This window comes from Astatotilapia calliptera, chromosome 15 (genome assembly GCF_900246225.1).
Source record: "Astatotilapia calliptera chromosome 15, fAstCal1.2, whole genome shotgun sequence".
Classification (NCBI taxonomy): domain Eukaryota; kingdom Metazoa; phylum Chordata; class Actinopteri; order Cichliformes; family Cichlidae; genus Astatotilapia; species Astatotilapia calliptera.
The window spans coordinates 11,217,717-11,232,643 of NC_039316.1; the positions used below are offsets into that span (position 1 = coordinate 11,217,717).

Below are 14,927 nucleotides of genomic sequence, written 5' to 3' on the forward strand. Positions count from 1 at the left end.
ATCTATAGCTCACCTTTGGCCAATCATTGGCATTTCATTAAAAAAAAAAATCCTATTGGTTGTTTTAAAAGTGAATCCATTGAGACAATGAAAAACTTGAATCAACTGCTATTCCAGCTTTGCCAACAACTGGATATGTTAAAAGAGGGCCTGCTGGCAAAATATGTCAGATGGTGACACTGTAACTGTTTTGGCCTCGAGCTGAATTCTGAGCTCGCATTTCTTCTCCTGCACAGGGAAGCTACTACCCTCATTCACATATGAAGTGACTGCATTTGTTTGTGCTGGTCTGGTTGGAGAGGAGAGCTGCCAGAGAAGGGCTGTATTGTCAAATTATGGCTATTTGAATAGGTGATCTACAGATTTCTACCCACTGAAACACAAAATGGAAACAAATTTAAACCTATACTCTAGCATCTGAGAATTATTATTATTATTTTTTACCTATGGCTGCACCTCCTTGTTTCTTCTCCTCTAAGATGGCTGCGAGATCTTTCTGTTTCTTCTCTGCTCTGGCACGACTGCAAGAGTCTCCAGGGTCCATGCTCCTCATGCGAAGCAGCTGGTTTGCTTTCTTAATCTTCTGGCTATACTGGCGTGCCATGAGGAACACACGGCTCTTAGTTTTGTCCATCAGTTCCAGGGGAAAGTCCACAGACTCACCCAGCAGGAGAGAGGAGGATGCCAGGGGTGAGTCCAGACCTGCCAGCTCCCCTGGGAACAAACTGTGAAGGTCCTTGAGGGAATTTTCTCTCTGAGAGATGTTTCGCTGGGGAAGCTCCACCAGATCGTCATCCTCCAGGCGAAAGCTGCCGCTGCTTAGACGAGCCAGTCGGTTGCGGATGCTCTTCACGGTTCCTGGGACGGGCTCTGGGGTGACAGGAAGGGGGCGTGATGCAGGAGAAGGGCTGTGGGTTTCTTCTTCAGTGGTACCTTCACTTTGTTCAGGAAGGTTGATAAGTGGGATGGTGAATGAGAGTGTGGCAGTGACAGGTGGGGGCTTAGGTTGATGTGTTGGGGAACTGGTGGGTGCACAGGCTGCATGAGTATTTACAGGAGTGCTCTTCACAGGGCTTTTTTTGACAGACGAGGTCTTCTTCGGCGACTCGCTGGCACTCACTGGGAATGCAGCAGGAAGTCGATCAGCTTTCTTCTCGTTTTTCTTGATGTAGTTTTCCAAGTCGTTCCAGAGTTCATCGACCTGCTCGGACATCTTATCTCCTTTCTGAGAAAAGGTCTCAGAGGTGGAAGAAGACGAAAGATCGGGCTCAGAAGAACATGGGGCAAGGCAGGGGGCTGGTCCTTCATCCTCTCTAAAGTGGGAGCTCTGCTCAGAAACAAATGCTCTAAGCAGCACACTGTTCCTCTCTTCTTTTAATTTATCACCTTCATTTTTTTCCATGACCTCGGTTGATGGCGGATCCCTAAAACAGATTGTGTCATAGATATTCTCCTCCTCCACTATTTTGAGTTCACATGTCCCAAATGACTTCCCCTCTTGTGTTAGTGACTTATGGTCCTCTGGCAAACTGTCTGGTTTGGACATAGACTCTTTGACCTCTGGAACATTGACTGCTTTCTCTGCCTCACTCCGGGAACGCTGTGCATCTGTAGAAGCATCTTTCTGCGACTGGCTTTCTTCAGGGTCTCTTCTGATGAGTCCCATGCTCTTTAGGTCCTCATAGCTGATATTGTCATAAACATTTTCAATATCATCCATTGTCAGCTGCTCAGCTGAAGATGATCCAGATATATCATTGCTGGATGATTCAGTGTGGATCACTTCCATTTTGCTGTGACCGGCCTGGTCATCTTCGGGGCTCTCTCGAGGCTCTGTAGCCTTCTCCCCGGCACTGCTTGCCCTCCGCAGGACTCTGCTACCGCTGGGTGGAGGTTCAACCTGCACCGTGGGCACCTGTTCAACATGCCAGCTGCAGGGCCGAGCAGTCCTTGGCGATGAGGGAGCTTCTGATCTCTCTGAAGGCACCTCTGGCTCTTGTCCGTTTGGCTCTGTGGGAACAAACATCTGGTAGATGTCCTCGTCTTCATCGTCAGGCTGCATTGTTCTCTGGCGGGTGGGGAACATTGCCCTGCGAGCCTGATGGTCTGCCCAAATGTTCCTCACTGACGGGTCACTTTCTGTTACTATTACAGAGGGAATGGGGGAGTCTGGAGGCTCCTCTGTCACGTGTGGTGTCCTGAGGAGTGGTGGGTGGTGACTTCCGTCCCGTACAAGGGATTCTCTGGCTCTCTGAAGGACAGCAGAGATCATTTGTATTGCACGTGACTGAAGCAGCTGAAAAATCTGAGATCCAGTACAATTTTATATTGCATCTCTCATTAGCTCCAAATTGATACTGTACCTGTAGGTCTGCTGAACTCATGTTGAAAGTTTTCCACTGTTCAATGCTATCAACAGAAGCCTGAGGGTTCAGCCTCTTTCTACTGCCTTTGCCAGGCACCCGCAGCCTCTTTCCGCCTCCCTGAATGCAGAATTTAGAGTGTTACCAATATGTTTGAAAGACTGGATTAACATGGAAACAAACTGGGGGATTTTCATGTAACCCCGAATTTCACAGGGATATTTTTGGCAAATTTAAATATAGTGCACAATTATAGGTAGCCAAAACCCACCAGACCACTGTCATCCTCATCGTCAGCGTCCTGCTGATGTGACTCCTCCCCTTCCTCCCGGTCACTGTGGTCATAGTGATCGCCAGGATCTAAGGACTCCTGTGATTGGTTGATGAGGCTACGGCTGCGGCCAATTGTGCCCAGAGCCAGCTGGGACACTGGAGAAAGCAGTGTGGCACCTAGACTTGTTCGCTGCATGGAGAAGGAACACATTTTGGGTTAAGTAAAATTTGTTCACGAGTGTGTGTACACCGACTCCTGGTTTGTGTTTGCATGACTCACTTTTTCACCGTCTGCATTGGCTGCATTCTGCTTAGCATTCTTCAGTAATTTGGACAGAGGTTCTGGGAAGACAGAAAAATAAATATATGATAAATTTTAGATGTGTGTTCAATTCCTTTAATTTGTATTTATTTTACACACTAAGCTATGAAACATAATTTTTGCTCAACACAATATTGACTGAGACTTTTCTCACCTTTCCTGCGCCCTCTGCGAGGAGTGGGGCCTTCCTTGGTTTGAGGGGAATCCTTCTTTTCACCGTCGGGGGTATAGTGAAACCCGGGATGATCTGGGGAAAAAAATGTCAGTAGAGGAAAACAAATAAGTGATAAATGAATATTTAATTTTTTTTTTATACCTGCAGCAAAAAGAACATTAGACTAAAATATACCAAAGGTACAATTTTAATAAATGATCACTAATTTAGAAATTGGTACTTACGTGTCGCATCCATTTCCAAAATAGCTTGTTTGGCCTGGAATTCGGAAACAACAACAAAAAAAATTAGGATGAAGTCTTTTGAATAACTTAAACACTTTGTTGCAATTGAGTCTTTTTTGATAAGCTGCGTTAAAAATTTAGTGCTTTGGTGAGGATCTTTGTCATTCTCAATAATTTTCCCTTTTTTTTGCTTTGAATGCAAGAATATTGAATTATTGATAATAATTATTAAATTAATTACAATTCAACTACTTTAGTAGAACTGCAAGAAGACAAGTTTGGATTAGAAAAAAATGCATGCATTTTTTTTTAAATGCATTTTGACACTAGGTGGCACCATATTACTGTATTCACGTTACAGTTCAAGTTGAAACTTATCAAAGGAGCCTCTTCATGGACACTCTTTGCTTTCTCTGAAAAGTCTTAGTTTTTGCTGCACGTGTCAAAAGCCAGATGAAGAGATAGTAAAGTTTATGTTCAAAGTGCTTTTCACAGATGTGTAGCCACAAAGTGCTTCATAAATATACTTTACTTACAACTTAAAATTAAATACAAAAATTTAGGAATAACCCCCAATAAAACATTACAAAAAAAGCCAAAGCAGAATAACATAGAATAAAAAGAATTCATTAAAAACTGATGATGAATGCTGATAGGAAGACGCTAGAAAGTGTAAAAGCAGGATAGGTGGATAAGGGAATATGAGAAAGTAAGAGAGATGGAGTGAGTAGGAGGGAGTGACATTTTCAGCACATCCCGCTCAGAGCAGTTACAAAATCTTTGAATAAAGATGGGGCCTGTCAGGAGATAAGCTCCTCTTACCTTGGCAGGGATTTTGGCAGGATGGTTTTCAAGTATGAGTCTCTTGAGGTGTAAGATCCACATGCGTTTGTCTTGCTGGGATTTAGCCTGCGGGCAGATAGCACAACATCACAGAAGAGATAATCTCATACATGTATTTTAAATACAGTTCAAAAGGTTTGGGTTAAATCCTTAAGAACTGGAGAGCAGCTTTGTTGCATAACACATATTAGCTTTCTTTTTCAGCGCTCGTCGAAAAACAGTTATTAGGAAACAACAATGGCTACCGTTAGCCTTTAAACAGTCTACGTGTCTGAACAGCTCCGTGACGTGAGCCTGGACTAAATACAAAACAATAAGACAGCTGCAAATCACGAAGCGACAACCATCACAACTTCGGACTTGCACGATGTCGCTCGTAGCTACATTTTCAAACGTGTAATTAAATTCAAAGGGTGTTTGGTGTCTGGTTTGACATGTCTTCTCTTATGTAATGTTGCTATACCTGAACTGTATGTTGTAGTTTGGGGTTCTTGTAGTGAAACACACTGAAACTCAGTGGTTCTTTAGGGATGACTTCCACCAGCATCAGATTACAGCACTACAAGAGACAGGCAGGAAGTAGTGTTAGAATACGGAGCACAAGCATTGAAATCCTTAGCATTTCTTCAGGGCATGAAGTTCTCCAAGCTGCGTCACTGACCAGGATGTGAGCCTTGTACGTGTAGGTTTCTTCTCGTTTCTTAGTTATTAATAGAAGTTTGTCAAAGAGGAAGAGTGTTCGTTCATTTTTGGCACGCTGCAGACGAAATGTTCCTTCAAGGACCAGCTCTCCGTAGCCAATCAGATCAGGGCCCTTCCAGTTGGTAAGAAGGCTCTGGATTTCCTGCAGCAATCACAGGGTTACAGAGTAACGAGAGTTAAACATGGTAACAGCAAGAAGGGGGACACACAATCATGCCCTTGTGACGAAATTGAGGAAAAAAACAAAGAAAAAACTAAGCATATTTGTGTTGCCAAACTGGAGCACAAAAAATAAATACGATGAGACAACTCAACTTATCAAAAAAAAAACAAGAAATACAGACGAAAACAGAGTGTTAAATGACCTGAACAAGGTTACTGGGTGGAAGGACAAACACACTGAAGCCTAAATAAATGTTTAGAAAATTAAAAGGGAAGAAAATTACAAAACAAGCATAAACTGACCATTTTTATGAAGCAAATACTTCCTTCAGACTCTTACGGAAATTGTTCCCCCACATTCCTGCATTCATCAGACCATTCTGTCCCCCGAGCAGATAAAAGAAACAAGCTTCCCTTTTATGTGTCCTCCTTATGCAAGGCCATCATTAGCCCAGTGGAAAATGCACTGACTTGTGTAAGATGCGGGGAGCATCGGGGCCTTGGCCGATTCAAACCTGGAGTTCACATAACTGTTGCGCAGAACGCTAAAACAATTTGTTCCTTGAAAGGTTTTCAAAGTATTGTAGCTGTTTATTTGTGGAACGCACGCAGGAGACGCCATCACACGTCATCCATGTAATGATTTATGGAAAGGTTCAGTCGCAATTTTAATGTATGTGAGAGAGCTCGCTGTACCTGCAACCTCACAGCGTGCTCGTGCTTCCTCTTCATGTCATTGATGTGCCACGCCACTCTCTGCATGGTGTCTATGGCTTCCTGTACGACCTCATAGGTCTCTGTGTCCTTCTCCATGTGGTTGGCTATCTCCTGCACAGGTGGCACAAATAAATAAATAAATAAATAAAATAATAATAATAATAATAATAATAATAATAATAATAATAATAATATTATATAGATATATATATATATATATTTTTTTTTTTTAAATGCTGCCAATTGGAATTTGCACACAATGAAAGCAAAACATTCATGAGCATGTTCATACTACTATGTTTTGTTTTGTGTTCATAACAACAATGCATGCAGTGTAATGCAACCACACAGACACACAGGAACATGCATACTGAGCACCATATGTCTAAACATTTGGCTTCTCCATCAGAGGTGGGCTGGAATCTCAGCTCAGTTACTTAACCGTAGACATGCATTCGCACTGGAATAGGTTAAAATAATAATAATAATTATGGCTGCTCTCACATTTTTGTGGGTAAAGACTAACTGTTTGGATGACATTATGTGTGTGTGTGTGTGTGTGTGTGTGTGTGTGTGTGCGCGCTAGACAAAAAAGACGTACATGCAATAGTAGATGGTACTTGAGGATTCTCTGCACTGGCTTGAGCAGGTAGGAGCCCAGGGGCAAGGAGTGCCTCAGAGATTCTTGGCGCTCGCGGAAAAACTTGGCCAACGCCTTGTTTCTCATGCATTCTGTGAGCACAGCAACAGACCTGTGGAGACAAAAAGCAGCAAATAAGATGAGAATTGCAGGAAACTGTAATTTGACAGCGATGACGAGTGAGAGCTGTAAAGTAAAACTGAAGGAGGCGGAAAAAAAAAAAATTATATATCACCCAAACACAAAGGGATTATTAACCAAGAGTGAGAGACATAACAGGGATCGGTATGTGCCCTGATAAAAACATTTAAGGAGGACTGAGAGATTCTCTTTCAGTTTTTCGCTTGAACAATGTGGTTAAATTAATATTATGCTAATTCTGAATAACACAGTGAGGTATGTAAATTAATACACAATATGATATCTGAGCTGTTATGTGTACTTTTTCCATGAGGTTTATTATTCTTGAAGCTCTGGCAGCCATACACTGTGTGCACGTACATTTGCAAATGCATACAAAAATAAGCCAAATTTGTGTCCCGCTATCATGCTACAGTCATTGGGCATTTTATTAGGTACACTTGTTCAACTGCTCATTAACACCATCTAATCAGTCAATGACAAGGCAGCAACTTAATGCATTTAGGCAAGTAGACATGGTCAAGATAGCCTGCTGATCTTCAAATCGAGCATCAGAATGAGGATTTTGAACATGGCATAGTTGTTTGGATTGAGCTGAGTATTTCAGCAATACCAGATCTACTGATCAACCATCTCTAGGCTTTACAGGCAACAGTCAGAACAAAAGAGAAAATACAAAGTGAGTGGCAGTTTTTGGAGTGGAAAGACTGCTTCAAGGCGATTACCACTCCCTACAGCCATGGCATGCAGAAGAGCATCTCTGAATGCACAACGTTGAAGCAGATGAGCCAAATCAGCAGAAGGCCACGCTGGCTGCCACTTGTTTAAGATAAGAACAGAAACCCGAGCCTACAACTCGCACAGCCTTGCCAAAACTGTTCAACAGAAGATTGGAAAAATGCTGCCTGGTCTGCTGAGTCTTTTATTCAAAAATAGGGCCAGAATCTCAAATATCAGTTTCTATTTGCGTATTTGATGCTTTTATTGTTAGCTTGGCCTGTATCAACTAATTTTTGCAACATATTGTACCACTCTACAGCCTCGTAAAACCACATTTACTGCTCGGTGGAGCTCATTTGCTGTCTGACCTACTGAAGAATAAAGAACTTTTTCACTACCCAATGGAGGCTGTATGTGTTTGAGTTTATGTGTACACACACGCACAGTGGAAAAAGACAGAGGAAGACAGTTGTGAACTTGTCTCTTTCTTCTGTGTCTTGTGTAAGTGTGTGTGCACTCATGTGCATGTCTGCATGTCTAAATTCCAGCGCAGCTCCACACAGGCCTCACATTGTTCTGGAGGAAACCTGACCTCTGAGCTCAGTATGACCATGATACATCTACAGCTCGTGTGTGTGTGTCTGTGCATATGTAAGTGTCTCCCAGTCTGTGTATGAGTCTGTGTGTGTCGTGTGTGACCTTGATAGGGGTCACCAGCTGTGGTGTGGATGTAGGAGAAAGTCTATCTTAAACAGCTGACAACAGACCCCCCCCACACACACACACACACACACACACACACACACACACAGAACATTCAATTAGTCATCATTAGATTATATGCATTTCCTCCTTCTTATGCCTTTTTATCAGTGTTTTAAAGGTGCTCTGTGTCATGGCAGGAAGAACTGCATCATATTTCAGTTCATTTAATTACACACAATATAGAAATTGACACAAAAAGCCCCGTACATTGTAACACACAGGTGCACCATGGAACTGAGGCACTCAGACAAAGCAGGATAAAACATTAACAGCATTAGCTATGATAAGGTGACAACTTTAATACCCTGTCTGTCAGTATGTGGGCTGTAACTCTGTCAATAGGACACCAATAAAGGAAAAGAAGAAAAAACTGAAAGAAGAAGGGAGGGATTTAGAGAGACCTTGAGGCACAACTGACAGTAGACACTCTGACTCCTGCTGAGGAGGCTTCTATAGAGAGTGTCAGCTCATCAGAAAGGGGGGATAAGGTAATGCATTGAACAACATACACAATAGAGCTATGTGAGATGCTGGGAAGATGGCATGTGAAGGTGAGATCAGGATGACTTAACAATTCTACAGTGGGCCCCATTAGTGAATAAGCATGGTTGGTCACACACAGGGTGTAGCTTTCTCACCGTGGGTAGTTGGTGCAGTACTGGGTATAAATGTGGAACTCCTGACTCTGTAAAACACAACAACAAAAAGAGCAAATGAGTCGATGCAGCTTTGTAACATGAAACGAGACAGACTGAGGAGTGTAGAGGAGAAACGTGTCAGACGGTATGATGTCATGTCACACTTGTTGGCACTGTATCTTAGTGGATGCATGAAGGTGCATAGCAAAGCGAAAGCACAAACCTGTACTTTGAGTTAAATGCTGGTGTTGATAATGGTAAGAAGCCAACAATAAAAATGCTAACACAGAGCAACTTAGCAGGTGTAAAGTCCACCATGTCATCAACAGCCGATGGGAAAGTATATAATTTTAGAGGTATTAACCAAAGCTGACCTGATGATTATACCAGATGAAAGGGGAGGGGAATTAATGCCCGGATTTTATGGCACTGGCAACTGCATAGTTGTTGAGATAGTGTGGAGTTTGCTTTGACTGTTTTTTTTTTTGACACTTTATTATGTGGTAGCGAAATATCTTGTAAGTCTGTGAGGAGAACAATCACACCTCTGAGCATTTGGTCTGGATTTGTGCAATTTACTAATAATATCATGTCTGTCTGCCCAATTTTAGGTCTTTGAAAAAAGAATTAGCTGGCTCACAACAGTCACACGAGGTCGGCATTTGTTTTTGTCAGTGTTGCACAACTCCTTGGTGCTATTATAGTTTTATTTGCAGACTGTGCTGCTCTGTTTTCTCAGAGCAATAATTTCTCTGTGAAAATACAGATTTTAAAGCAAGATAGTGATTAAAACAAAAATCTTGTTTATGCAGGGCAGAAAGTCAAAAAGCAAAGCTTGTTGAGGAAGACAAGGAAGATGGCTCTAATGGGTTTTCATATCATGCAGATTGATATGATTTGAAAACACACGACGCAAGAGCGAATACATTCAAATTAAACCCAGCAGCACTACTAGCCAAATTATTAGCAGTAACTTAAAGTATGTGCGGCTGTGATTAAATGGGCTCAGACAGGAAAGCTGTGGTACTGCATAATCCCTTACAGGTCAATATGTATCCACATGCTTTTTCGCCTGTTTAATCAGTGGTTATAATACATCTGCAGTGGATTGTGTCCACTTTGATGAATTGGGTTATTTCATGTTTACTTAAAGCCCACAGACAAGGCTTCCACTCTTCCTTCGTTCACTGATCCTAATTTAACCTCATCCCTGTAGCTTATGATTAGCTTCCATCCTGGCCTTTAATTCTCTGTTTATCCCAACAGCCCTGAGCACTCAGATTAAATATCCCCTCGTACCTTACCCACCTCCCTTTTAACTGAGACTTTTCCCACCTCGCATACCTCCCTGAACATCAAAGACATCAAAGACAGCATGAGTTATCAAAGCTAGTCTAAACCTCTTTGCTCTCATCCTCCCATCATCCCTGCCTGCTCCCGACGATTATTTCTACAACACATTTTGATATCTTCTCTTCACCAATCTCTTATGGATATTCTCTTCTCCTCGATCCCTCCTTTCTCCCTGCAAGCGCTTCCTCTTCATCGCTCCCCTTTATCATATTCTCTTGGAGGCCTTGTGATAAACTCGTTTCTCTTGCGTAACGTGAGAATGTAACTGAACTCCATTTGTGTCCGTAATCACTAGTAGGGTGCAGGATGTGTACAGCTTTCAGGAAGTGTTAGCATAAACATGCAGAAGAAGTTTGCTCTGCATGTGTGTGAAAGAGTGCACATTATGAACCAGGACAATGTGATCGCTGGATTCTTAATAAACTTCGAGCACGTACCCACTTTGGATGTGTGCGTGTTTTGATTTGAACTAAATACGACGTCCAATCAGCTGGAAGCAAAGAGTCAATCCACCTCATGCACACAGTATATCCCACCAAAATATACTGAACAGAAGAACACGTACATAAAGACGCAGACATCCTCCCATGATTTGTTAGCCCGAGGTGCTTCGTGGGAACCTTTCTTAATTGAAGAGCAGAGCTCTTCTCCACGTCTCCAGCAGTCTGCCGCCACAGACCAGGCCTAAACACAACCAGATGTGCCACCATCGATTTCTGATGACACAAACCAACACACTCCTAATACACACTCCTAATATCCTCCTGCACTGTGAACACAAGACCACAAAGTGCATAACATCTGCTATATAATATAAATTTTAGAGCGCACGCATGAGCGCAGACATGCCAAAAAACACCCGTCCGTGCACACTCTTTGAACCTAACCAGGAAACCAGAAGGCCTTGAAATAACTCATGCCTATAATACACTATCCTTTAAAATACATATAAGCTATCTTAAAATCATATACTCATCATGTCAAAATATCCAAAAGTTATTAACTTTAAGCTGCTTCACATCACGAAAAATAAACACACCTCTCTGAGAGATCAAGATTCAAATTACACAGAAAAGACTTGTACTTATTTGAACTGCGGCCACTAATCGGTATGCAGGGAGACAGAAAAAGTTTAAGTTTGATAGATGGCTACGCGCCCACTCATCACTTTAATAGCAAGGTAATAAAGCTGCAGGTTTTATTGTTACGAGACCGGACTGGTCACAGTGAGTCATCAGGTATGCGCTGAACTCAGAGGATCATTAGGACCAAAAAAAATTCAGCGTAATTGTTCTCTCTTTGCTTCAGTCAGCATGTAGCAACCCATAAAATGCTTTAAAGGCTTACTCAACACATAGCACAGCGAAGATTTAGTCAAACAGAAAAGAACATGAGGATAGATAGCCAATTATCCAGAAGGGAGAGACGGAGATTTACAGCTAGATCTGTCTCCTCTTCAAACATTGTGCTTGCATGTGATCCTTGGCTGCTGAGACTAGAAAGGTATTAGCAGTGTTTGTGTGCGTCTCCGAGTGTGTGCATTTCACTGTAGATAGCGAAAGAGAGGTTTAGGAGTTTTCCAGGGTTTTTGAAACCTTGACTAACCTTTTTTTTTTTAGCAATAAAGTGGAATTTGAGCTACAACCCGTTTACCAGAAGCCTGTGATATCATTAAGGACACATGCACAAACACAGAGCTCTAACTGTGGCTTCTTAATGTTAGAGTAGTGGGTTGGTCAGTGGAGACTAAACATTTCCAGGTGCTGGTCCAACTCTTGACCACCCCCCTATACAACTGTATTAAAGCTACTTGATGACAAATCTACACTAAACTAAATCCTTTAAAAACAAACACACACTGAAATCCAGACATGAATAAATATCGGTAACAAGCGTTTTGAGCCACTCTCAATACAAATATCACTAAACAGAAGAGCCTAATGTGAGACTGTTAGCGCCCGGGTTTAACTCTAACATCAGGTGTGCAAGTTCATTGCTAGTTTTAGTCCCTTCAAGGTGAAAATATAGTGCTTTCAACCTTTAAGGCTTAGTAACAGGGTGTGAAACTATAACGCACATACACATTTTAAGAGAAACCAGTTGAATCAATCAACCAGTTAGATATGAGCTGGAAATTTCTGGCGTTTTGTGAGAAGAAGAGGAAGCTTTACATATTGCCGTACAACTATAATTAAACCGTGTTCAGAAATGCTGACAGCAAGACGGGGCAGGAACCTGCTACCACTTCCAGTAAAAACAGAATATTTTAAATGGTTTTAATGGGTATCTGCGAGTCTTACAAGAGCAGTACGTCAGCAGTACGGATGTGTTTTCAGAAGCCCGAGGCTTGCTCTCAAGCTGGCTGTCTCCCAATTTATCCACTGCACAAACAACCAATAAATATCGCACGATTTTTTGCACATTGCAAGCGGTACAATCGTCTGACACCAAGACATCAACAAAAAGCTTCTTTTCCCTACATGAATGCCATTTTATTTTGAGACCTCTTTTTGCTAACTGTAAGATTAATCAGCTGGTTTCAAGATGTCATGAGGCTGGTTTGTTTATAGCTCTCAGTTAATTATGCAGCCATAAAACCAGCTTGTCTCAACAACAGTTGCTGCATTTAGAGAGTCTGTGACACTAACTGTGACTTTTTTTGTGTGTACATGGTCAGACAGTTGCTCTGCGGTTTTGGGTGTAATTGCAGAAGGAAAGGGAGGGAACGCAAAGTGTTTTACACAAAGTGCTGGTATGCAGCACTTTATAATGGGACATAATCGTGCCACCAGTTTGTAGGGCACCGAGAGACAGAGCAGGAGCTGAATCATACAGAAAAGAGGACCTCTGACACCGTGAGCAGAGTCTGAGTCCATTTTCCTTGATGAAAACTACAATTATCCCTCTTAAGCAAAAAGGTGATTAGGTGCTGTCATTCCTCCCCGCCCTGCTGTTCCTTTTAAAACTGACATTCGCACCGGCACAATAATGCTTCTTACCTCAATGCACTTTCTAGGAAGTTCATTTTAGCAATGTCATCACCTGATTTGAGGAAGGTATCGATAATTTAACATTTCTAGTTTCTCATTTTCTGTCTCGTTGATGTTGTTCTGTGTGCGTGTGCATGTGTCCAAAGCAGCTGTATGGACAGGTTTCAACAAGCAGAGGAGGAGAGCCCATGCAAGCAAAGAAACAGACAGTACAGGGTAGTACTTAGGACCTTTACTTAAACCTATAAAACTAAGCAAAAGTACTCCACTGCAAGTAAAAGTTCATTCAAAATCTTTAGTTTTTCCACAATATTCTCAATGGCTATATAAATGAAAGCATCTGAGATATTCAGAGGACAACTTCTAAAGATCTGAATTGTGACATTGTTTCTTTGTATAAGCCTAAAAAGCATTAAACTATTACAATATGTTGCATTTGCTGGAAACTAGCAAGTATAGCTGTTAAATAAATACAGTGGGGGGTAAAAAGCTAAATATAAAGTATTATAAAATGTATGTACTCAAGTACCTGAAAGTGCAGCACTTGACTAAATGTATTCAGTTACTTCCAGTACTGTGAACAGTGAAACTGATTACCTTGGATACAAAGCACTCTGCGATGGCCACGGGGTCTGCGTTGCACTTCTCAAGATCATGAAGAAGATCCCTAAAGCAAAAAAGTTCACAGCAGTTAACACTGTATTCGCGGGATTTACATTTTATACCTTCTTTTGTTTCTTCCTTGAATACACACACATATAAATGACTCTCCCGTGGTTCATTGTTCCAACAGTTGTGCTGAATTTCACGAGTAAAATCTCGGTGTTCAAAATGAGGTGATAGGCCACTGAACAAATTCAGAACTTCCATGAATTCAAACAGGGAGCAGCTCCTGTTGTGCAGCTGTAAATTCAGTGTAGGGACAAAAAGAACGAAAGAAACAGCCACTCCTGAAGTTATTGTTTCATGGCTAAAGCATGAGGTCATTGTGACCTCTTTTAACTGCTTTTATGTTTCCGTTTACTGGCCAGTTTGACTGTGTGGGGCAGCTGAGAAATGAATAGGTGGGAGTGAATGTTTGTGTCTCCAGACCACCATGACTGATGCTGGACCTGCCATCTCATCTGAATACAAAACTCACACACTGAAACACACAGTCTGGAGCGGTACTAGAGGTGACAAGCATGCAGACTGGGACTGATTATACACACACACACACACACACACACACACACACACACACACACACACACACACACACACTAGAGGCCTGGCTGCTGCAACAATGCCTTTCATAGAACAACAACAGGTGGCACAGTCCATTTTCAGTGTTGGGGAGGCTGCTGGCACATTATGCTCACCATCCACTTTATTAGGTACACCTGTTCAGTTGGTCTTTAAGGCAAAGAGGTCATAAAAAGAGCCAATCACATGGCAGCAGCTTGGATCATTTACATATGTGGACAAATGCAAATAGACAGTGGAAGATCGGAAAATTGTTGGATGGTAGGGTCAGAATATAATGTAATCCGCATGAAAGCCTGGATCCATCCCGTCTTGTATCAACAATTCAGACGGACAGTGATGTAACAGTTTAGGGGGTCCCTTAAACCTATTTGACTTCTTGTTTTAAAACCACCACAGCCTACCTAAGTACTGCTGGTTTCATGACCATGACAATGAGTTCACTGTATACAGTCCACAGTCATCACATCTCAGTGCAGTAGAGCACCTTTGCTCTATAAGATGTAGTGAAACGGGAGAGTCACATTATAGACGTGCAGCTGACAAATGTGCAACAGCTGCGTGACGACATCATGGACCAAAATTAAGGCAGTTCAGAAGGGGGTTCAACCAGGTACTAGCAAGGTGTACCCAATAAAGTGACTGGTGAGTGGA

The 14,927-nt window shown here is 42.0% G+C and overlaps 1 protein-coding gene across 2 annotated transcripts in view; it reads right to left on the reverse strand.

Annotated features, from left to right (window-relative positions):
- The window catches only part of LOC113037150 (pleckstrin homology domain-containing family G member 1), a 60,233-nt gene that overhangs the window by 2,910 nt on the left and 42,396 nt on the right, over positions 1-14,927 (reverse strand). For both annotated transcript variants that reach the window (XM_026193900.1, XM_026193901.1), the window contains exons 4-16: positions 13,626-13,695; positions 8,686-8,732; positions 6,383-6,533; positions 5,761-5,892; positions 4,862-5,044; positions 4,664-4,759; positions 4,180-4,266; positions 3,358-3,391; positions 3,113-3,205; positions 2,917-2,978; positions 2,635-2,826; positions 2,364-2,483; positions 445-2,251 (exon numbers count right to left, since the gene is read on the reverse strand). In XM_026193900.1, the coding sequence (XP_026049685.1) occupies positions 445-2,251; positions 2,364-2,483; positions 2,635-2,826; positions 2,917-2,978; positions 3,113-3,205; positions 3,358-3,391; positions 4,180-4,266; positions 4,664-4,759; positions 4,862-5,044; positions 5,761-5,892; positions 6,383-6,533; positions 8,686-8,732; positions 13,626-13,695 (3,074 nt within the window). The remainder of the gene's footprint in view (positions 1-444; positions 2,252-2,363; positions 2,484-2,634; positions 2,827-2,916; positions 2,979-3,112; positions 3,206-3,357; positions 3,392-4,179; positions 4,267-4,663; positions 4,760-4,861; positions 5,045-5,760; positions 5,893-6,382; positions 6,534-8,685; positions 8,733-13,625; positions 13,696-14,927) is intronic.